A 23,732-nucleotide genomic window follows, 5' to 3' on the forward strand; every position below is an offset into this window, starting at 1 on the left:
TAACTTTGTTTGACCTACAATCTTCCAGATTGTGTTTGACCACAGATCCTCCACTCCCACCTCCACCTTTATGTCTCAGTGGACCCTTATTAACATCCTACAGGAGACACAGCTTGGAAAAACTGCTTTGGTCCCCCAGGGTCAGATATACTGCTGTAGATATTTGAAGGGTGTTTTCAATAATTCAGAGCAGAGCATCTGAAGCTTTAGTGAGCAGAAGAATCATCTGGGCATCTCGTTAAAATGCAGATTCCCAGTCTCCATGCTCAGGAATTCAGTAGGTCTGTGGTGACAGCAGAAATCTACGTTTTCACAGCACTCGGCTGACTCCAGGGCAGGTGGTCATGGAGCACCCTTTAAGCACCATTGATTTGGAGCCTTGCTATGAAGGTGAGGTGTTGGGAAGAGCAGCCTCAGCCTAACCTGGGGGCTGGTAAGAACTACATTTCAAGCCCCACCCCAGACCGGAATCGGAATCTGTATTTTAACAAGATCACTGGTGATTTCACTGAAGATTAGAATTTGAGAAGCCTAAAAAAAAAAAAAAAAGAAAAGAAACCAGCTGCCTTTGATTCAGTTCTGACTTATGGCAACTCTGTGGGTGCAGAGTAGAACTGCTCCATAGGATTTTCAAGGCTGTGACCTTTTGGAAGCAGGTTGCTAGGGCTTTCTTCTAAGGTGCCTCTGGGTGGGTTCAAACCATCAACCTTTCAGCTAGCAGTTGAATGATTAATCATTTGTTCCACCCAGGGACGCCAGAATTTGAAAATCATTGGTTTCAAGGTTTTTTTTGTTGATGGTGTTTGTTTTTTTTGTTTGTTTGTTTTGTCGGGTAAAGAACTATTCCAGAAAAAAAAAAAACTTTGACAAAAAATGCAACCTTGTTGTCAAATTAAACTTTCCCAACAGCTTCAAGAGTCATATTAAACAGAGATCTTACCTGAATCCTATCGGTGCCATCAGTAATGGTGCCTTGATTTTCCTAGGCAGCCTTTGTTTCCCTTCCCACATCCATCATGAAGAGTAGGAGAGCCAGCAAAGCAGCTTCCAGTGGGGCCTCCACTCTGCCAGGTCTCTGTTTGGACGTGATTGATCTTCCAATGCTAAGTCCTAAGAAAAACCAGAAGGTGCTTTGGGGCAAGGATCTCTGGCCTTGGAACTCAGAGACTGACAAATAGAATTGGCAGGAAGCAAAAGGAAAACTTCCAACAGGCCTTCCAAAAGGAGCACAAATACAGTTTTACTTCTTGCAGTATTTAAGAATGGCGGTTGTTCATGAAGGGAGAGGGGGATGCCTGCAGAGCGATGGTCCATCAGGCAGCCAGGGTATTAATGGCAGGTGAAACCTTCCAAATGAGCACCCTGTCAGCCAATCTATTGCTTTAAAAGGTTGGCAATGCAGGAGACCTAACGGAAGCAATGAAGAACTAATCTCATATTGCCAGGTTAAATCAAGTCAGCCTTGCCCGTTTCTTTCACTTCTTAGTTACATCAAGCCACAATACTTTCAATTATCCCTCACTTCCAACTTGTCAGCAGGCGTTGGGTAAAATGCAAATAGAACAGTGCCCTTCCCTGGTGGAGAGGAGGAAATATCATTAAGAATAGCCTCTATCTGTTGACCTTGTTCTCTGTTTTGAGTGCTGTGCATGCATCCTCTCAGTTCATGTGCGTTGTCTTATAGCATCTCTGTGCACTTTGGTGAAGTAGGTGCTATGAAATCCACTCTATAGATTGAAAAAGTGAGCCACAGCATTCAGTCATTTGCCCAAAGTTACATAGCTAATAAGTGGTAGACCAGATTTTGGAACCAGACCATTCTGACTTTAAAGCTCATACTCTTTTGCTATTTTTCTATCTGGGCCAAGAGATCAGTAGCATCTTAAGACTTGGGCAAGCCCTGCATCTCAGGGGGTCCTGAGCTTTGGAGCACCTTCCTTGAAATTTTCTGAGTGCTACTCCAGTGGCAGCTGCTGGCCAGGGCCAGCTTTGCTGTCTAAGAAGAGCACCCCCACCCAGACTAGGACCCGTCTGAGCCCTAGTCCCTGTTTCTCCCCTTCAGGATGCTCTCTGACCCTTTAACATCCCCACCTCCATGTATGTGGGGTCAACAGATAGCTTGAGTTGTTATGAGATTTGCATCTGTGGAGTTATTCCAGGGCCCAGTGGCTAGTCCCAGTTCTAGAAAGGTGGCCTGGTGAGCAGGCTGTTCCCACTAGCCAGAAAGGTATTTCTTTTGCTAGAATGGTGCTGACATGCTAATTTTGAGTGACTCAAATTGTTTATATAGACAAGGGCCCAGCCTAAATAAATAAATAAATAAATACTTGCCCAGTATCCCGCACACCGTAGGTATAGCCCTACAAGAGTCCAACTTTAAACAAAATAACTCCCAAGACAAAGCCAATTCCATGGTTGCCAACTTTCTCTTTACACAAGAACCCTTTTATGTCTCTAACATTCATCAGGAGCCTTTGGCCTTTGCCAGCCAGCACTCCAGAACCCTCTTCTCCTTCATTTCCATCACAAAGAGCAAACAGCCCCAGGTTTCTTCCTTCTTGCCCCAACTCGTTGCCTCCCTTCTCTCTATTCCTTTATTAATTTTACATCTCCCCATCCTTAACTGATCTCGGAATCGCCCTAGGATTTATTGGGTTCACCACCTGGAGTTCCTGTATTTTTCTTGGGGAAATGAGAATTTGCCAAGTACCGAGCTCTGTGCAGCTAAACAAACCTATATGGTGCCAAGAAGACTCAAAATAAGGAAAGGCGAAATGATTCAGAGGCACTAGGTGCTTGCAACTGTTCTAAGTACTTTACATAGATCATCTCAACACTTCTCTCAACATTCCTGTGAGGTACCATTATCATCATCATCCCCAATTTATAGATGAGCAAACTAAAGCAGAGAGAGGTTGAAATCTTGCCTAAAGTCAATCCATTAGCAAGTGCATAAACCATATAATCTTAGATGTGTAGCTCAGTGAATTTTCATATATGACTATTTCTTTATACAACGGGCCCTGGTGGTGCAGTGGTTAAGAGCCCAGTTGCTAACCAAAAGGTCAGCAGTTTGAATCCACCAGCCACTCCTTGGAAACCCTATGGGGCAATTTTACTCAGTCCTATAGTAAAATTGCTGCTACGAGCCAGAATCGAGTCAATGGCATAGGGTTTGGTTTTTTGGCTTGTACCTGGAGGATTGCTGCTATGAGCCAGAATCGAGTCAATGGCAAAGGGTTTGGTTTTTTGGCTTATACCTGTACAGCTACTGGAGTCCCGGATGGTGCAAACAATTAACACACTCAGCTGATAACTGAAAGGTTAGAGGTTCGAGTCCACCAGAGGCACCTTGGAAGGAAGGCCTGGTGATCTACTTCCGAAAAATAAGCCGTTGAAAACCCAATGGAGCACAGTTCTACCCTGACACACATGGGGTCACCATGAGATGGAGTCAACTCAACAGCAGCTAGTTTGGGTTTTGATTTGGTATAGCTACTACCCAGATGAAGATCTAGAACATTCCCAGCACCCTAGAAAGTGCCCTTTCTGGACCAATACCTCCCCATAGGAAAAAAAAAAAATTTTTTTTTTTTTGAGGTAACTATAAATTCTGACTTTCTATCATAATTGATTAACTCTTCCTTTTTCTTGAACATCCAATATTTTAACCAATCCACTATGTGGTTTCCTGGCCCAGTAAGTGGGAAAGGTAGGTTTGCTGGGTGTTGTTGCCTCTGATTACACCATGCTGGAAAGACCTGGCTCGTTTTTAAAATCTGAGCCGCTGACCAGTTCCCAATAAGGCACGAAGTACATTCACTAGCAGAGTTTTCCAGCACACCTCAAATGAATTGTTGGAGCCAATTTGTGCTACCCTGTCACAAAATGAAACTGTGAAAAGTAAACTCAGGTGTTTCTCTGAAGCCTTTAATACCCAAGAAAGTAGGAGAGTCCATGCAGTTGGAGAAGGACTCTCTACAGGGGAAAAAAAGTACAAAGAATGGAACAAAATGCTTCCTTCTGAATTTTCTCTCTAAGATACCCAGTTTACCAAGATCAAAGAGGAAAATAAATGAAATAAGCATCTTCTCCTTCCGGGAGTCATTCCTTATAAGAGTGAAGCAAAAACTCAGGCACTCTCCCTAGGCAGAAAAGGTGTGTATGTCTCACCACCTCTAAACTTCACTCAGTGATGGGAATAAATGCGATGACATATGTATGTTGCAGAGCGTGTCTTCAAGGAACTGTAGGTATTACTACAACCATAAACTCTCTGAAGTTTTCAACTTTTTCAATGTATAAAAACTGGACATGAAATTAACGTCCACTTGAGTCATTCACTGGTAGGAACTATGGGTTGATTGATTCTTGGTGAGAATGCTACCTGTGTTTCCAAATAAACCCAGTGCTGTAGTGGTAGGTTAATAATAAAAAAAAAAAAAGTTAATAGCAAATAACAAATACTATGAATTGAGCAGGATTTATACACATTTTTCATTTAAATCCTCATGTTGACTGTGGCTATTGCTGCTACCTGAGTATAGCTTTACTAGTAAGTGTTCAATTATGGCTTTGAGGTTAAATGTCTTGACTATTTAACGACAACAACAACAACAAAAAAAACCCATTGCATTGAGTCAATTCTGAATTATGGCAACCTGCTACATTACAGAGTAGAACTGCTCCATAGGGTTTTCTTGGCTATAATCTTTGTGGAAGCAGATTGCCAGCCCTTCCTTCTGTACCACCACTGGGTGTGTTCAAACTGCCAGCCGTTAGGTTAGTTGTTGTTGTTAGTTTCCATCAAGTCGATTTCAACTCATAGCGACCCCATACGTGCAGAGTAGAACTGTTGCTCCATAGGGTTTTCAAGGTTGTGATCTTAGAAGCAGATCACTAGATCTTACTTCTGAGACTCCTTTGGGTGAATTTGAATCACAAATCTTTCAGTTGGTTAGTAGTCAGGCACTTAGCCATTTGTGCCACCCAGGAACCCCCTTGACTATTTAAGAGCTCCTTAAAAAGTCTAGCTGGTCAGAAGAAAATAACCCGAATAAGAAATGAGATGGGCGATATTACTGCAGACCCAACTGAAATTAAAAGAATCATATCAGATCACTCTGAAAAATTGTACTCAAACAAATTTGAAAACCTAGAAGAAATGGATGAACTCCTAGAAACACACTACCTACCTAAACTAACACAAACAGAGTAGAACAACTAAATAGACCCATAACAAAAGAAGACATGGAAAAGGTAATCAAAGAACTCCCAACAAAAAAAAGCCCTGGTCCGGACAGCTTCACTGCAGAGTTCTACCAAACTTTCGGAGAAGAGTTAACACCACTACTACTAAAGGTATTTCAGAGCATAGAAAAGGACGGAATACTACCAAACTCATTCTATGAAACCACCATATCCCTGATACCAAAACCAGGTAAAGACCACAAGAAAAGAAAATTGTAGACCTATATCCCTCTTGAACGTAGATGCAAAAATCCTCAACAAAATTCTAACCAATAGAATTCAACAACATATCAAAAAAATAATTCACCATGACCAAGTGGGATTCATACCAGGTATGCAGGGATGGTTCAACATTAGAAAAACAATTAATGTAATCCACCACATAAATCAAACAAAAGATAAGAATCACATGATTTTATCAACCGATGCAGAAAAGGCATTTGACAAAGTTCAGCACTCATTCATGATAAAAAAAACTCTCAGCAAAATAGGAATAGAAGGAAAATTCCTCAACATAATAAAGGGCATTTATACAAAGCCAACAGCCAACATCACCCTAAATGAAGAGAGCCTGAAAGCATTCCCATTGAGACTGGGAACCAGACAAGGATGCCCTTTATCACACTCTTATTCAACATTGTGTTGGAGGTCCTAGCCAGAGCAATTAGGCTAGATAAAGAAATAAAGGGCATCCAGATTGGCAAGGAAGAAGTAAAAGTATCTCTATTTGCAGATGACGTGATCTTATACACAGAAAACCCTAAGGAATCCTCCAGAAAACTACTGAAACTAATAGAAGAGTTCAGCAGAGCATCAGGATACAAGATAAACATATAAAAATCAGTTGGATTCCTCTACACCAAAAATAAGAACATCGAAGAGGAAATTACCAAATCAATGCCATTTACGATAGCCCCCAAGAAGATAAAATACTTAGGAATAAATCTTACCAGAGATGTAAAAGACTTGTACAAAGAAAACTACAGTATACTTCTGCAAGAAACCAAAAGAGACATAAGTGGAAAAACATACCTTGCTTGTGGATAGGAAGACTTGACATTATAAAAATGTCTATTCTACCAAAAGCGATCTATACATTTAATGCAATTCCGATCCAAATCCCAATGACATTCTTTAATGAGATGGAGAAACAAATCACCAATTTCATATGGAAGGGAAAGAGGCCCCAGATAAATAAGGCATTACTGAAGAAGAAGAACAAAGCGGGAGGCCTTATTTTACCTGATTTTAGAACCTATTATACCGCCACAGTAGTCAAAACAGCCTGGTACTGGTACAACAACAGATACATGGACCAATGGAACAGAATTGAGAATCCAGACATAAATCCATCTACATATGAGCAGTTGATATTTGACAAAGGCCCCAAAACAGTTAAATGGGGAAAAGACAGTCTTTTTAACAAATGGTACTGGCATAACTGGATATCCATCTGCAAAAAAATGAAACAAGACCCATACCTCACTCTATGCACAAAAACTAAGTCAAAATGGATCAAAGACCTAAATATAAAATCTAAAATGATAAAGACATGGAAGAAAACATAGGGACAATGTTAGGAGCCCTAATACATGGCATAAACAGTATAGAAAACATTATTAAGAATGCAGAAGAAAAACTAGATAACTGGGAGCTCCTAAAAATCAAACACCTATGCTCATCCAAAGACTTCACCAAAAGAGTAAAAAAACTACCTACAGACTGGGAAAAACTTTTTAGCTATGACATTTCTGATCAATGCCTGATCTCTAAAATCTACACGATACTGCAAAAACTCAACTACAAAAAGACAAATAATCCAATTAAAAAATGGGCAAAAAATATGAATAGACACTTCACTAAAGAAGACATTCAGGTAGCTAACAGATACATGAGGAAACGTTCACAATCATTAGCTATTAGAGAAATGCAGATCGAAACTTCAATGGGATTTCATCTCACTCCAACAAGGCTGGCATTAATCCAAAAAATACAAAATAATAAATGTTGCCGAGGCCGTGGAGAGATTGGAACACTTATACACTGCTGGTGGGAATGTCAAATGGTACAACCACTTTGGAAATCTATTTGGCGCTTCCTTAAAAAGCTAGAAATAGAACTACCATATGATCCAGCAATCCCACTCCTTGGAATATATCCTAGAGAAATAAGAGCCTTTATACGAACAGATATGTGCACACCCATGTTTATTGTAGCACTGTTTACAATAGCAAAAAGATGGAAGCAACCAAGGTGCCCATCAATGGATGAATGGATAAATAAATTATGGTATATTCACACAATGGAATGCTACGCATTGATAAAGAACAGTGAGGAATCTGTGAAACATTTCATAACATGGAGGAACCTGGAAGACGTTATGCTGAGTGATATTAGTAAGTTGCAAAAGGACAAATATTGTATAAGACCACTATCATAAGAACTTGAGAAATAGTTTAAACTGAGAAAAAAACATTCTTTTGTGGAACGAGGCGGGGAGGGAGGGCGGGAGAGGGACATTCACTAATTAGATAGTAGATAAGAACTACTTTAGGTGAAGGGAAAGACAGCACACAATACAGAGGTCAGCACAACTGGACTAAACCAAAAGCAAAGAAGTTTCCTGAATAAACTGGATGCTTCGAAGGCCAGCAGGGGTCTGGGGACCATGGTTTCAGGGGACATCTAAGTCAATAGGCATAATAAAATCTATTAACAAAACATTCTGCATCCCACTTTGAAGAGTGGCGTCTGCTGTCTTAAACGCTAGCAAGCGGCCATCTAAGATGCATCAATTGGTCTCAACCCACCTGGATCAAAGGAGAATGAAGAACACCAAGGACACAAGGCAATTATGAGCCCAAGAGACAGAAAGGGCCACATGAACCAGCGACTACATCATCCTGAGACCAGAAGAACTAGATGGTGCCCAGCTACAACCAATGACTGCCTTGACAGGGAACACAACAGATAACTCCTGAGGGAGCAGGAGAGCAGTGTGATGCAGACCCCAAATTCTCCTAAGACCAGACTTAATGGTCTGACTGAGACTGGAAGGACCCTGGTGGTCATGGCCCCCAGACCTTCTGTTGGCCCAGGACAGGAACCATTCCTGAAGCCAACTCTTCAGACATGGATTGGACTGGACAATGGGTTGGGGAGGGATGCTAGTGAGGAGCTTCTTGGATCAGGTGGACACTTGAGACTACGTTGGCATCTCCTGCCTGGAGGGGAGATGGGAGGGTGGAGGGGATTAGAGGCAGACAAAATGGACATGAAAAGAGAGAGTGGAGGTTGAGAGCGGACTGTCTCATTGTGGGAAGAGTAATTGGGAGCGTGTAGCAAGGTGTATATGGGTTTTTGTGTGAAAGACTGACTTGATTTGTAAACTTTCACTTAAAGCGCAATAAAAATTATTTAAAAAAATAAAGTCTAGCTGATCAAACTAGGCAGGTGCTGGAAACAGCTGACACAAATCTATAGGTAACCGCCACGTTGCACCAATGGTAGAACAACCAAATGGGGGTTCCTCAGCAGTCTATGTTGTCAAAGATAAATTCCCAGGCATCGTGTTTCTCATGTTCATTCCTTTCCAGATGCTCATTTCAACCAGTTAGATTCTTTCCCTGTAGGAGTTGACAGGTCCTCAGAAGTGATTCAGTCTCCCTGCTGCCCACCTTTCATGGTTGTTGAGGAGCATCCACTGCCCTGTCTTCAAATGCCTCTTGGGAATATCTCCTCCTTCCTATAATGAAGAAGACAAAAGGCGACACACTCACTGGTTGCGTTTTCCTACTTTTTATCCATCATCACTTCTTAGCCCCTTGGATAACTTGCTCAGCTTCTCTGAGCCTCAGTTTCCTTCTCTATAGGATGGGTAGATTAATGGCACTAATACACGCTTTACTGAGTTCTCACTGTACCAGGAGGCCATATGTTGGATTGGGGAAAGCGTGGGCTTTGAAGAATACGTACTTTTCCACTTACAGGATGTTCAAGAACAGGCAGAGTTAATCAATTGGAAAAGGAAGTTAGAAAGTGTAGTTACCTCCTTGGGGAAAGGGCACAAGGGAACTTTCTGGGATGGTGGAAATACTGTAGATTTTCATCTGGGTAGTGGGTGTAAAGGTATAATCATATATGAAAATTCACCAAGCTTTCTGTACTTTATGTTCCAATACTCCAAGTACTTTACATTTATTAAGTGCTTTAACCCTCCCAACCGTACTTTGTAACATTTGCATCCTCATCATCATCTCCATTTTGTAGATATGGGAACTAAGGCACAGAGCAATAAATTCACAACAGCAAGGTAGTGACAGATCTGAAATTCAAACCCAGACATCCTTTTGAGGTGGCCGGAGTCTGCAGCTTAACAGTTACATTATTCTGCTTCGTAGGGTTGTCATGATGATTTAAATCAGGAAAATAAATGAAAATCCTGCTCAATCTACAAGGTCTATTATTATTATTAACCTATCACTATTTGGCATAGTGGTTAAGAGCTATGGCTGCTAACCAAAAGGTTAGCACTTTGAGTCCACCAGGTGCTCCTTGGAAACCCTATGGGACAGTTCTGCTCTGTCCTACAGGATCACTATGAGTCGGAATCAACTTGACAGCAATGGGTTTGGTTTTTTGGTTTCATCACTGTTTGGAAACACAGGCAGCATTCTCGCCAAGATTCAACCAACCCATAGCCCATACCAGTGAATAACTCTACATATAGATGGATATTCAATTCACTTACTTCCATGTCCTTGTTTTATAAGTTGAAAATGTTGAAAGCTTCAAGGAGTTTCTGGTTATAATAATACCTATGGTTCATTGAACACATACTCTAGGACAGACTGATATTACATGTATCATCTCATTTATCCCCACCACGTTGTTGTTGTTGTGTGCCATCAAGTCTATTTCAATGATGTTGTCGTTCTTGTTAGGTGCTGTCGAGTTGGTTCTGACTCATAGCGACCCTATGCACAACAAAATGAAACACTGCCTGGTCCTGAGCCATCCTTACAATCGTTATTATGCTTGAGCTCATTGTTGCAGCCACTGTGTCAACACACCTCATTGAGGGTCTTTCTCTTTTCCGCTGACCCTCTATTTTGCCAAGCATGATGTCTTTCCCCAGGGACTGATCCCTCCTGACAACGTGTCCAACGTATGTAAGACACAGTCTAGCCATACTTGCTTCTAAGGAGCATTCTGGTTGCACTTCTTTCAAGAAAGGTTAGTTCGTTCTTTTGGAAGTCCATAGTATATTCAGTATTCTTCGCTAACACCACAATTCAAAGGTGTCAATTCTTCTTCAGTCTTCCTTATTCATTGTCCAGCTTTCACATACATATGATGCTATTGAAAATATCATGGCTTGGGTCAGGCGCACCTTAGCCTTCAAGGCGACATCTTTGCTTTTCAACTGAATATTGGAAGCTATGCCACTGGTATTCAGGTACCAGCAGGGTCAGCCATGGAGGACAGCTTTTAGCTGAGCTTCCAGACTGAGACAGACGAGGAAGAAGGACCCAGCAGTCTACTTCTGAAAAGCATTAGCCAGTGAAAACCTTATGAATAGCATTTAAACTCTAGTGACCCTATATGACAGAGTAGAACTGCCCCATTGGCTTCTTAGGCTGTAATCTTCATAGGAGCAGACCACCAGGTCTTTTCTCCTACAAACCTTACGAAACAGGCACTATTATAACTCACTTTTAAAGGCAAGAAAACTGAGGCTCAGCAAGGTTGTTTTTCTTTCCAGGCTCTCACAGCTAGGGACTAGTGGAGATGAGAGTCAAACCTGAATCCGCGAATCCACCTAATTTCAGGGTCTGGGCTCTTACCTCAGATGCATTTTTTTTTTTCTTTTTCTTTTTTACCTTGTGATTTCTATCCAAAAGATTCAATTTAGCATTAACCTGATTTCTACTCCATGTTGCCAGAGTTGCTCTGGGACATTCTCTCTTATTTTCTTTATCAAAAGTGATTTTAAAAAAATAAAATGCCTCACATACTTTTCGCAGAAAGTTTCCCATGCCTATGCCTCTCTTCAGGTGCCGTCACAATTAGCGTGTGGCCGTATACAAGTAGAACAGGCCAGAGCCGTGATTTAGTGTCCATACTGACAGAAAACACCCTGGTGACTCTCCTTGGCCACGTTTCACAGAGTGACATAAACAAGGACATATTAAGCAGACCTGTGGCACCAACATGGCCTGGACCGCTTTCCCAGAACAGCTGAGTCAGCATTGGGACCTTTTTGAGAACTCCACAAACCTCTCCCACCAACCTTACTCCCCTCGCCAGGAAAAAGCCAACCAGATAAACAAATAAGCAGGTAGATAAATAAAGAAATCCTCCAATGTCAGAGAAGGGCTGGGCTGCTTTCCCACCACCATTGAACGAGAGCCGTCTGCAGCCTCTCAGGTCCTGAACTGGCAATTCAGAACAGTTTGATTGCCTGCTTGATTGTTTGCAAGATAACTGCAAGATTGTCAGTGACAGGGTAATTTACTGAAGATTGCAATGTCAGACTCCATCCAAGGGGCTTGCTGGCATAAAGATGCGATTCTCATGACTGACAGGCCACTGGGAGATTGGACTGCCAATTTAAAGTTCACAGTGTCGTCAGAAAGCGTTCAGCGGCAACAGCACCTAATCACGGAGCATGATGAGGTCATTACGGACAGACGGACACTCACACTTAATAACGGGTAGAACCCCAAATGCAAAATCTGGGGAACAGGTACGTGTAAATATGAAGGAGGAAACAAAGGAAATAATTTATATCTTTTTTTTTTTTTGCTTTTGTCTTCTGCTATCACTGATGTGTTAATTAGGGACATCTCCTGCCAGATCCACCCTTGAATAAAAGGCCTGGAATCAACAGAACAGTGGGGCAATTTGAGGTTCACGGTTTGGAAGCAGTCACAAACCCTGAAAGGGTGGGCGACCCAGGGGGGAAGGGAAGGAAGATGTCCCATGCTTAATAGGAAAACTGTCTTATTATTTGGGCCCAACGAGGTCCTCAAGCTGGTTATATGGAGTGGGTGGAAAATGGTTTGGAGTTGGGTGGGAGCCATTCCCGACTTCAGGAGGGAAAGGCCACCGGAGATGGATGAAGCTCCTAATGGGAAGAGGCCGCGACCTTAAAGAAATCTATAGCGCTAACAACAGTGGCTTTCTTCTCACCTGAAAAGTTTCTGTGGCTGCTGAATAAAGCACTGCTAGCGTATCTCAGTGGGTTATTTTTAAATCCAAAGCAGGCATTCAGTCATAGATTCCTTCTGTCTAGTGAAGGCAGTCCATGGAAGGTGATGTTAAAAGCAGAATGCTTTTTTTTTCCATCTTCTTCTTATTCTGCCAAGGGCCCATGGGTCCATCAGACAACCTGAACACGGATCTGAAATGGTGTCTCCGTATTATCTTTCTGCTGAGAAACAATTCTCCAGCACTGTTTCTTGGGTCTGAGGTTTAGAGGACGCTGGGGAGTATCCGGAAACCCTGGTGGCGTAGTGGTTAAGTGCTATGGCTACTAACCAAGAGGCTGGCAGTTCAAATCCACCAGGCACTCCTTGGAAACTCTATGGGGCAGTTCTACTCTGTCCTATAGGGTCACTATGAGTCGGAATCGACTCGACGGCAGTGGGTGGATGGGTGGGTGGGGAGTATCCAGTTCCACCAGCACATCAGGCTGAGATGTTCAGAGCCTTGATTTCAAAAGTGTCTAAATTTAAAGCACGTGTCCCTGCTCACCCTCTTATACGGGCATTTCTAGGAAATTTTGGAAATCTAAATGTGTTACAAGGCACGCAAGCAATATTTGCCCAGGTGGAAGATGAGAGGCTAGTTTTCGTAATTTAAAGCCAGGCAAAACATGCAAGCTCCTAATTTGTTTGTTTGCTAAAAAGAAAGTAATGCATTAAAATAATTGTACATTAATTGCTAAATTACAGTGGAACTTTGGTGAAATTACATATTTCGGTTTCATTAGTGGGACCAAATGAAAGGGTAATGCCAAAAAATTACATTGTAATATATTTAAAGCACAGAGCCAGGGTTCTGATTCAGTGTTCCAGTACGTGTGTTTGTCAAGTCACTGCCCAGGGTTTGAGTGGAAGTTTTCATAATGCTAATTATGGCCAAAAAAAATAATAAAAATGCTTTCTATCAAATCCAGGAGATACAAGCAAGTTATTCTCCAAACTCCTCCACTGTGTGTTCAAACAATTCCCAGCAGAGTGAGTGAGGGTTAGCCAACCAATCCATTCTAACAGGAAATTCCAAGGAGTCAACCCTGTGCTGGCATTCCTGTTCTCAGCCCTTACAGACATGTGAAGAATGGGAAACAGTCATTTCATCGCTCAACAAATATTTTTTGATTGCCCAGTTCCGTGCTTGGCACTAAGCTAGGCATCGATATAGACATGAATAAGACAATGTTCTTTCTACTCAAAGCGCTCATTTTCCAGATAGGAAGGCAAGCATAAAGAGATCATTAATTCCAATACAAGGAACTTAGCATTAACAACAGTTTCTAAAATTTCTTGTGCGTTAGAATCACCTCAGAAACATGTCGAAAATGAAGATTCCATGACCTGCTCCTGGAAGCCCTCCCTAGGCTAGAGGTCAAGGGAAGGCCCATGATTCTCCCCACAGGAATCCGACGCAGAACCACTCTTTGAGAACCTCTGATTCAGGGATGTACAACACAGAAATGTCTGACCTAACCAGAAGGATTCGTGGGGGAGGAGGGCACATCTAGACTTAGACGTGAGTCGTGTCTGTTTCCCCCATGACACTGTCACCTCCTGAAGGGCAGATGCCATGGTTCTCTGCTCACTGTTTGATTTCCAGCACGTTCATAAAAAAAAAAAAACTCCGTAAATAATTGTTGAATGATTGATGAATGGCTAGAAATCAGCTCAGGAATGAGGATCGAAGGCAGAAATCTAGGCAAGTAAATCAGGATATTCAAAGGCCTAGGGGCATGTGGGCCAGTAGAACCATAAGCAATTGGGTGGACTGATGATTTACAGTCTGGGTGCCCAAGCCAAAGGCATTTCTCCACATTTCTTGGAAAATATGAAACTCACAGTTCCTGGTTCTACAATGGGTCAACAGTTCCCTCCCTGGCTCAGAGGGAGCGGGGGTGAAATGATTTTCTCCATTAAAGCAAGAATTAAGGAATCCCATGCATTTTGATTACTTATGTACCCATTAGGACAGGCCCCTGAGAAATGGCCAAGTGATAGTCTTCTCTGTGCTGTGTGGTTTAAAAGCAAAGTTTGTTTTCCAAACACATAAATCATACTAGCTCATCATAGATATAGTAGAAAGTCTGGAAAATTATAACAAAGAAAATAAAGATCTCCCACTAATCTAGTACCCCAAGAAAACAAAACCAAACTCGTTGCGGTTGAGTCACTTCGGACTCATAGCCACCCTGTAGGATGGACTAGAACCTCGCCATAGGGTTTCCAAGGAGCAGCTGGTGGATTCGAACTGCCGACCTTTTGGTTAGCAGCCATAGCTTTTAACCACTACATCACCAGGGCTCCAATCTACTACCCAGGAGTAACCATTTGTCAACATTCTCAATGATTTCCTTTCGAATCCTCCCCAACCCATGCATACATATTGTAATGATATTCTGCCCATTGTGTAAAACCTGCCAAAGGTAGCCCTCAGGAAAGTTTGGTGCTGTTCATGCCTGTGCTGGTGACAATGGTGTCACCATATCCAAGCAGCTTTCTACCATGAGACCCACTGACCCTGCTCTGCCTCTGCCCTCAGATGGCCTGGTGGACTGCCTGGACCCTGACTGCTGTCTGCAGTCAGCCTGTCAGAACAGCCCACTCTGCCGGGGTTCCCGAGACCCACTAGACATCATCCAGCAGGGCCAGACAGCCTTGCCTGTGGTGAAGTCCTTCTACGACCGCATCAAGCTTCTGGCAGGCAAAGACAGCACCCACATCATTCCTGGAGACAACCCCTTCAACAGCAGGTAAGTGTCCTTCTATCTGTAGGCTGTGAGTTCATCTGGGTCCTTTCCTATCAGAGCAGGAAAAGCTGCTCCTGGTTTTTCCAGGAGCCCAGTTGGCCTGGAAACTTCCCATGGAGGAAGCGCCCTGCTGGGGCTCGCTGGAGGCCCTTCCCTCACTTGGGTGGGGCCCCAGAGCAGAGTCCTGGTCTCTGAGGGTCTGGCCACCTTCAGCCCAGAATCTGCTGAGATAGCTGTTGATTCCCTGATTTTTGGATGATTTTATAAGATATTATTTTGTGTGACATTATTGTTATTATTTTTAAATTCCCTCTGATAATGCTTCTGATAGTGGCCTTTGATCACTGATGAAACCCTTCATTCAAAAAAGTGTTTTTGAACACTATTATTAACTTGATAACATACCATTTATGGCATCTTAGAGTCAAGAGGCTGCTAGTTGCCAAGATTTATTAAGCACCTATAATTAGCCAGCCACCATCCATATGTCAGCGTGTCATATGGTGGTGGCTTGCATGTTGCTATGATGCTGGAGCTTATGCCACCAGTGTTTCAAAAACCAGCAGGTCACGCATGATGGACAGGTTTCAGTGGAGCTTCCAGGCTAAGACAGACTAGGAAGAAAAGCCTGGTAGCCTACTTCCAAAAATTAGCCAATGAAAACCCTATGGATCACAACACAATATTGTCAAATATAGCACTGGAAGATGAGCTCCCAAGGTTGAAAGGCACTCAAAATACACAGTGGCCACAACAATGGACTCAAGCATATCAACTATTGTGAAGACGGCATAGGACTGGGCAACATTTCGTTCTGTTGTACGTTATGTTGCCTTGAGTCAGCACCAACTTAATGGCAACTAACAACGTAATAAGCCAGAGATCTCATGTTGATTATCTCTAACCTCATAGCAACGCCATCAACTGCATCTACAAATGACCTACTATGTGCAATGCATTGTGCCACTCCATTCCACCCGTAATTCCAAAATGGTGATAAGGAGTTTCTCCAGAACGCTTTTGCTCTCAGTTGCTAATTTGAGGCTTATGAATATTCTAGAATCAAATTCGGGTTATATTTTGTTGTCAACTTGCCTCCACCCTGCCTCCCAGGACAAGTTAGAACTGTGTCCTGGAAAAGAGGGCAAGAGGAAAGTTTGGTTTTGAAACACCTCCCGCCCACACCCACACCCCCCCCCCCAAATGCCCTTACTCTTTTGAGCAATGTTTCTGATTCTGAGGGCAGAGTGGAGGAATAGGAGAGCCAGGGGTCTTCTTATGATCTGGCTGCCTGTCAGCGACCTTCCTCTGGGTCAGTCTAGGTCCAGATGTCCATGGTGTCTGCTGATGTGACTATGCCTATGTAGGTGGTAGGTGTGGTCTTCCTGGAGTACCCCACACTATCTCCATGCTCCATTCCATTCTTTCCAGTACTATCTCCATTCTTCACATGGAGAAATAAGAAATATGGTCTGGAGTCTTCTTCAGTGCCTTCTAGGAACTAGGAAATTGAGTACGGTGGTCCTGGCCCCCTTGCTCCCTCTGACAGCCTCCGTCGTACCATCTTTCTCCTAGTTTCTTTTACCTTACTTCAGGAGCAAATCAGGAAGTAATACTGCTTACACAAACTTCTTGGCTTGTAGAGGGATCTTCCATCTGTCTTTTCCCATGTGTGTCTATGTCTATTATGCTCTTTTTCTAAGACACCACTCAGAAGGAATTAGTTTCGGACCCACCTTATTCATGTACGACCTCATTAACATAATAAAAGGGAACCCTTCTTTCCAAACATGGTCAGGGGTTAGGTCTTCAGCATAACTTTTGGGGGGACACAATTCAATCCATAAGAGTTCGCTTCTACTATAAATGCGCTTCTACTATAAATGCATGGTCTGTTTCAATCAGGTTCCTGATTAACATTTCATCATTCCTACCCTTAATCCAATAATTTCCTGATGTCTTCCTTTTTATTGCTCCTTCTTCTCCTGTCCCTTATAATTTAGTCACATCCTCCTCACTAATAGTTACCACTGCTAAAGGTACATTGAGCTAGAGCCAAGATGTAGGAAATCAGGCAGGGACCCCAGAATATTTGGTGATCTAAACCAGCCCCGGAGTCCCTGGGCAGTGCAATTGGTTAAGCACTTGACTACTAACTGAAAGGTTGGCAGTTGAAACCCACCCAGAGGCACCTCAGAAGAAAGGCCTGGAAATTTCCTTCAAAAGGTCAAACACTTAAAACCCCTATGGAGCACAGTTCTACTCTGACACGTGTGGGGTCACCATGAGTTGTAATTGCCTTGATGGCAACTGGTTCATACCAGTTCCGGAGACCTGGGTGAAAGAAACTTCCTGTAGAGCAAGCTGCTTCTGAAGCTTTGAACACAGCAATAAATAGCACCACCCAAACCCAAACGAGCCTATGCTCACCCATGTATCGGTGTAACTCAGAAACACAAGGTGTTACTCCACGACAAAGGCTGCAGTTCAGCCAACATGTGAATTTGACTACATTATCATCTGACAAATAATAAAGGACAAAGCTAAGAGTAAAAAAGAACTTAATTCAAGACTTCGAAGAAGGCGTTTCCCTGGGATAATGGCACACAAAAATAACTAAAATGCCTTGACTACACCACTATAATTTATAGAGCAGATCTCACTATCTAGATAATGTGATAATTGTTACACACCAATAATCATAAATAGAAATGAACTGATAGCGTGTCGTAGCTGAAGCTTTTCTGCAAATTGACTGCCTGGAAGTGATAAGAAGCCAGCAGCAATGAAGAATTAGAAAAATATAGGGTAGAAATCACAGGCAACCCAGCCGATTTTATTCCTATGGCACTTCACAAAGTCTTATACTACCAGAATGCTTTAAATGAAATAACAGTTGTGCAAAAAAAAAAAGGAAAATAAAAAAAAAAACCACTGTGGAATGAATCGTCAATTTTGTTTTCTCATCATGAGCACTATAGACCTTGTGGTCATCAACACACATCATTGAGTTTAAAATAGTTTCTGGTAAGGCCTTAAAGAAAGCTTGGTCTGAGGAAGATAAGAAAACCGGATTGAACAAAAGGATTATTTTCATAAATTAGTTTTTCCACTTTCAAAACACTCTACCATTGTGGTTGGAACCAGCTAAAAATGGGATTCATTTGTTAGGCAGCCAGGAGCAGACAATTAGAGCTGTCAGTGGAACAGTCTAAACGTCTCTGAGATCATCAAAGGGTTGGAGTTGAACAGTCGGGGGTATTGCTAATAAAAAGAGAGTTTCTTGGAGACAGCATCCCTCCAGTTTTCAGGACACATGGGATTGCAGAAATAAGAGCATTCTAGAAATTGAGCAGACTTTGACAAGATCCTGGCAAGGAACAGGTCAGCTTGATTACCTAGTCCAGGAAATGGGAATGTGTCCAGGAACCTTGGAGCCTGACAACCTGTCTGCCTTCACCAAATTGCCCAGTGCCTGGGAAGGCCAACAGGACAGCTGCAGACCTGTCTGGTGGGCTGGTCTCAGTGCAAAAATGGAGCTTCTCACTAGCGGTTTCTTCAGGAACTCAAGAGAATTCGGGTGAGAGATGTGTGTATTCTCCCTCCCTGGACTTTCAGTAGAATATTGCGGCATCTCCATAGTTTTGTGGGATTTCCCAGAGGTGGCTGGTTAGAGACTGGCATTCTTGGGAAAGTTCTAGTTATTGTGACTTGGAGCCAGGGGAGGTCTACCTGACACTGAAATAAAGTTGGATGGGATTTCAAAAAACCTCCTCTATTCAAGATAGCAGGAATTTGATATACAAGAAATATGTAGCCACATGGATTCCAGAATCTGTGATATTTCTACCAGAAAAAAAAAAAAGAAAATGGCCTCCAGTATTCTCTTTTCCTTAGGATCTCATGGATTATAAGAAATTTCCCTCTTGTTGTTAGTTGCCATCTAGTTGGCCCCAACTCATAGTGACTATTGCTCAGTCCTGTACCGTCTTCATTTTGCTCTTAGAGAGCAGCAAAACACATGTGTCTGTATCCCAGGCTCCTAAAAACCTGTGTGTTTTTCTCCACCCCCTCCCACATCCCAGCCTCGAGGAGAAGAGTAATGTTGCTCCAAAGCCAAAGAAGGAAACGAGTAGCCAGATGGGGAAGCTCTCACTTGAGCATAATACTCCCTGTGCCAGGCTGAGGCATAAACATGAGTGATGAGGGGCAGCCTGAAGATTGGGCCAAGCAAAAAATCAAACAATGCCAAGAAATGGAGCAAAGCCAAGGGTAGAGGCCATGTGCAGAGAGGACCCCATGGCCCAGGCATGTGATGGGAAATGCTGCCCATGGATTTCGCCCCAAAATGTCAACAGTTCTACTCCTCAGGAAAAGCAAGCCTTGACACATCTCTTTTGCCCACATCACTCTGTGAGGTGTAATCACATGAAGTCAGAAGTTAACGTTGAGAGTCTTCTCCTTGCCCTGTTAACTGGTGTTAGTTGCCGTCCAGTCAACTCTGACTCATGGCAACCCCATGTGTCACAGAGTAGAACTGCTCCAAAGGGTTTTCTTGGCTGTCATCTTAACAGAAGTAGACCTCCAGATCTTGAGGCCTTTAATTCCATGGCACCACTGGGTGGTTTGGAATCTTTAGGTTAGCAGTCAAATACAAACCATTGGCACCACCAAGGGACCTTTCTCCTTGCCTTAGGGGACCTGATGAGGGCAGAGGAGCAGTGGCCCTGTGAAAGGGGAACTCCACAACCCCTACCCCCTTGTCTCCTGTTCTCTGCGTGGTTCACAGATTCCTTATGTTTCTTTCTCTCTCAGCTTGGTTTCTCTCATACGAGGCCAAGTCGTAACTACAGATGGGACTCCCCTGGTTGGTGTGAACGTGTCTTTTGTCAAGTACCCAAAATATGGCTACACCATCACCCGCCAGGATGGCACGTAAGTAGCTCTGTGGGGCTTGTACCTACCCAGAGCCAAGTGTGCATGCACGGACATGTGGTGCTACTAGCCTGGAACCACGTGGCTCCCCCTTTGTGGACTGGGGTGCCCACCAGGCCAGACCTCTAGTCAGGATCCCCACAAAAATATGTCTTGCTTTTGTATGGTATCAAAAAAGGAAAATAAATAGAAAAGCCAGCCTATGCACAGCTGCCAACAGCCTTCACCCTCCTTTTTGATGCCAGATAAATGCTTTTCTATGTGTGCATGTATTGGGGTAGGGGGTGGATTCTACAGAGAAGAAGGGAAGATAGCACCTGGAAGCCAACCCCACCCTATTTTAAATCAAAGGCAGTTCGGGGTGACAGGAATATGTATAACGGAGTGTCCTGTGGTAAACCCCTTCCACTTTCATCTGTGGCTTTAGGAGTTGTGTTGTTTTCAATACTGTTTTGAGGGAGAGGGATGTAATCAGAGGAGCCTAATTAAATACATTTAGCAGTCACCCTGCTGTGTGAAGGAGGCAACCTTTCCCTATTATCTTCTGATTGGAAACGTGCACACGTTCAGCCCCCACCAAGATGAAAGCTCTACCATTTCCTTAATCCTTCGGGCGTGGGGTTGAAATTTAAAGAAAAAGATACAAAGGAGAAGAAAAGAAATCTATGGGAAGGGGAAAAAAAAATATCACTCACTCTGGGCTAAAAAAAAAAAAAAAAAGCACTATCGCGTTCTATTCCAAATAAAAGAAGGGACTGTTGCTTTCAATCAGATGGAACGCTTTTTCTTGGTCACGTCATGTAGGTAGGGACAGTAATTCTTGTCTTTCACGGGTGAAGAGGTGGGTCTTGCTTTCTGATGTCCTAAAGTAGCCTTGCAGGAAGTTTCAAAAATTACCAGCCCAGAGTAGCCCTATCCTCATATTCCTACCTCTGAAACCCAAAGGAGGAGTTTAGTGATTCACATCCATTCCTCAATATTGATTAAATTTCTGCTGTCTTTGTCATACACTTCCATGGCCAGATGTAATTATTTTCAGGCGCTAGGACTGTGACTGTGTTCTTTGCAGAGCTGCTTTGGCCCCCTGTTAGTCCTCAGAATCCAGCATCCTTGAAGAACTAATGTCCTGGAGTCCCTGTGAAACAGCAGGAGAGGACATTTCTGAGTCCTTGGCCTGTTCTCTGTCCCCTCCTTATTCTGCCCATCCCACTCAGCTGCTTTCTAACTGATTCTGGCCCAAACCCACTTTTCAGATTATCCGCCCAGCCTCAAAGATCTTCAGTTTATTCAGGTTGCAAAGCTATGGAAGTCACAGGGTATATTAGGGAAGGCCCCGTGGAATCCCACAGTCTGTTGTCCACAAACGTTCATGATTCGATTCTATCATCCTACCCTGGAACAATTTTACTCAAAAACATTTGACTCTGTTCTGTATTCTATACAAAACCATCCCCTGAAGCATGCACGACCACTCAGTAAATACATAAACAGGTAAACAAACATCTGTACTGTGCATACTCTGATATTAACCTTACTATTCAAGGGCTCCTTGTTCATTCACCTCAAGTCTACTCCAAAACATCAGAATTGCTACCAAAACTGGGTGAAGCCATCAGGTCACTGTATTTTCATCTAGTGTCCACTGTGATCCAGGTACTCTGCTCACTGCTGGGGATTCTGAAGGGACCAAGAGAGACAGCTTCGCTGCCCTCAATGAGCTGCCAGTCTAGTGGAGGAGTGAACCACCTTCTTTTCTGTTAATTGTGAAAGGGTTACCTTTATTTTACTTTACTGGTAGTATACCTCAGTTCAGCTCTTGAACAAACAGGAAATAGTTTATAAACCATTGTCAGCCATATCAGAAAGAGAACAGGGATGATTAGAAGAGCTGTAATGAGTCCCTCCCTGTGTCCTGGAATCATATCACTGCAACTATAGTATTTACTGAACACGCCTGTTAGCCTAGCACTGTGGTAAGTACAGAGCCATTGTGGTGCAGTAGTTAAGAGCTCAGCTGCTAACCAGAAGGGTGGCAGTTCAAATCCACCACCCTTTCCTTGGAAACCCTTCAGGGTATTTCTACTCTGTCCTATAGGGTCACTATGAGTCAAAATCGACTTGATGGCAACAGGTTTGGTTTTGGTTTGGTGGTAAGTGCTTTACACCAGGGATCAGAAAACCTTTTCAAAAGTAAATATTTAGGCTTTGCAGGCCTAAAGAACCTGCAGTTTCTGTCATGAAACAAAGATCTGCTCTTGTAGCACAAAAGCAGCCATAAAGGATACATAAATGAATGAGCATGGCTGTGTTTCAATAAAACTTTATTTACCAAAACAGGCGGTGGGCAGGATTCAGCCAGTGGGCCATAGTTTGCTGATCCCTGCTATCCACTCATCATGATTTTCATTCTTTCAGCCACACTGTGAAATAGATGTACTTATTCTCATTTTACAGATAAAGTGGTTTAGTAACTTGCCCTCAGTCACACAGCTAGTAAGTGGTTGGGTCTGGGTTCCAGCTGAGGCCATCCACCTCCAAAACCCACATTCTTCTCCTCTGTGCTCTGCGCTTCCACTGCCCTCAGGTGAGGAGCTCAAGCACCCTGCCCTGTCTGAAGGTGAGTTCATCCCCTCAGTGAGCCCATTTTCCCTCTCTCCAGGTTTGACCTGATCGCCAATGGGGGGGCATCCTTGACGCTGCACTTTGAGCGCGCCCCGTTCATGAGCCAGGAGCGCACTGTATGGCTGCCATGGAATAGCTTTTACGCCATGGACACCCTGGTGATGAAGACTGAGGAGAACTCCATCCCCAGCTGTGACCTCAGTGGCTTTGTCCGACCTGATCCAATCATCATCTCCTCCCCCCTGTCCACTTTCTTCAGTGCTGCCCCTGGGCAGAACCCCATCGTGCCTGAGACCCAGGTAGGAATAGCAGGTACCTGGGTGGTACTCATAGTACATCCCTGACCCAATCTGACTGGCCAACTTCTTCCTATCACACTTCTCTCCTGAGCGGGCCAGAACCTAATATTGGGAGCTGAAGAAGAGCAAAAAGCAATGAGCACAATGGAATTTATGACCACTAGAGACTGAACTTTGAATCCCTCCTGGATACTCTGAACGTTTCCAGCAAGTCGTTCAAGACTTTGGCATTTGATGGAGCTTAATAAAATAAAAACAATATACATATGTGGATCCCACCTGCAAATTGCTTTTTATTCCTGTTAGTCACAGAGATAGATGATAAGAGGCGCTTTAATGATGTACATTGGTGTTACAACAGAGGACATATTACATTATTGCCTCCCTGTTGCTTTATACCAATTGTCAGTGGAAGTTGCAGGTTCACATAATTACAACCTCTCGTGGCCCCCTTGCATGCAGCTAGCAATAAAGCCTGCTGTTCTTATTTACATCTTTTGCCAACGGTGTGGTTTTTAAAAAGAAACACAACGGTGACCAAGAATAATTATTAATCCAAAAATCATAACCTCAGCCCCTTCGCTCCATGGTTTTGGATGAAATTTAGTTGTTGTTGTTGT

At 43.1% G+C, this 23,732-nt stretch overlaps 1 protein-coding gene across 5 annotated transcripts in view; it reads left to right on the forward strand.

Moving 5' to 3' along the window:
- The window catches only part of TENM2 (teneurin transmembrane protein 2), a 1,060,479-nt gene that overhangs the window by 971,023 nt on the left and 65,724 nt on the right, over window positions 1-23,732 (forward strand). For all 5 annotated transcript variants that reach the window (XM_010592330.3, XM_010592333.3, XM_003404644.4 and 2 more), the window contains 3 exons: window positions 15,049-15,259; window positions 20,072-20,191; window positions 22,851-23,112. In XM_010592330.3, the coding sequence (XP_010590632.1) occupies window positions 15,049-15,259; window positions 20,072-20,191; window positions 22,851-23,112 (593 nt within the window). The remainder of the gene's footprint in view (window positions 1-15,048; window positions 15,260-20,071; window positions 20,192-22,850; window positions 23,113-23,732) is intronic.

Source organism: Loxodonta africana, chromosome 2, assembly GCF_030014295.1.
Source record: "Loxodonta africana isolate mLoxAfr1 chromosome 2, mLoxAfr1.hap2, whole genome shotgun sequence".
NCBI classification, from domain to species: Eukaryota; Metazoa; Chordata; class Mammalia; order Proboscidea; family Elephantidae; genus Loxodonta; species Loxodonta africana.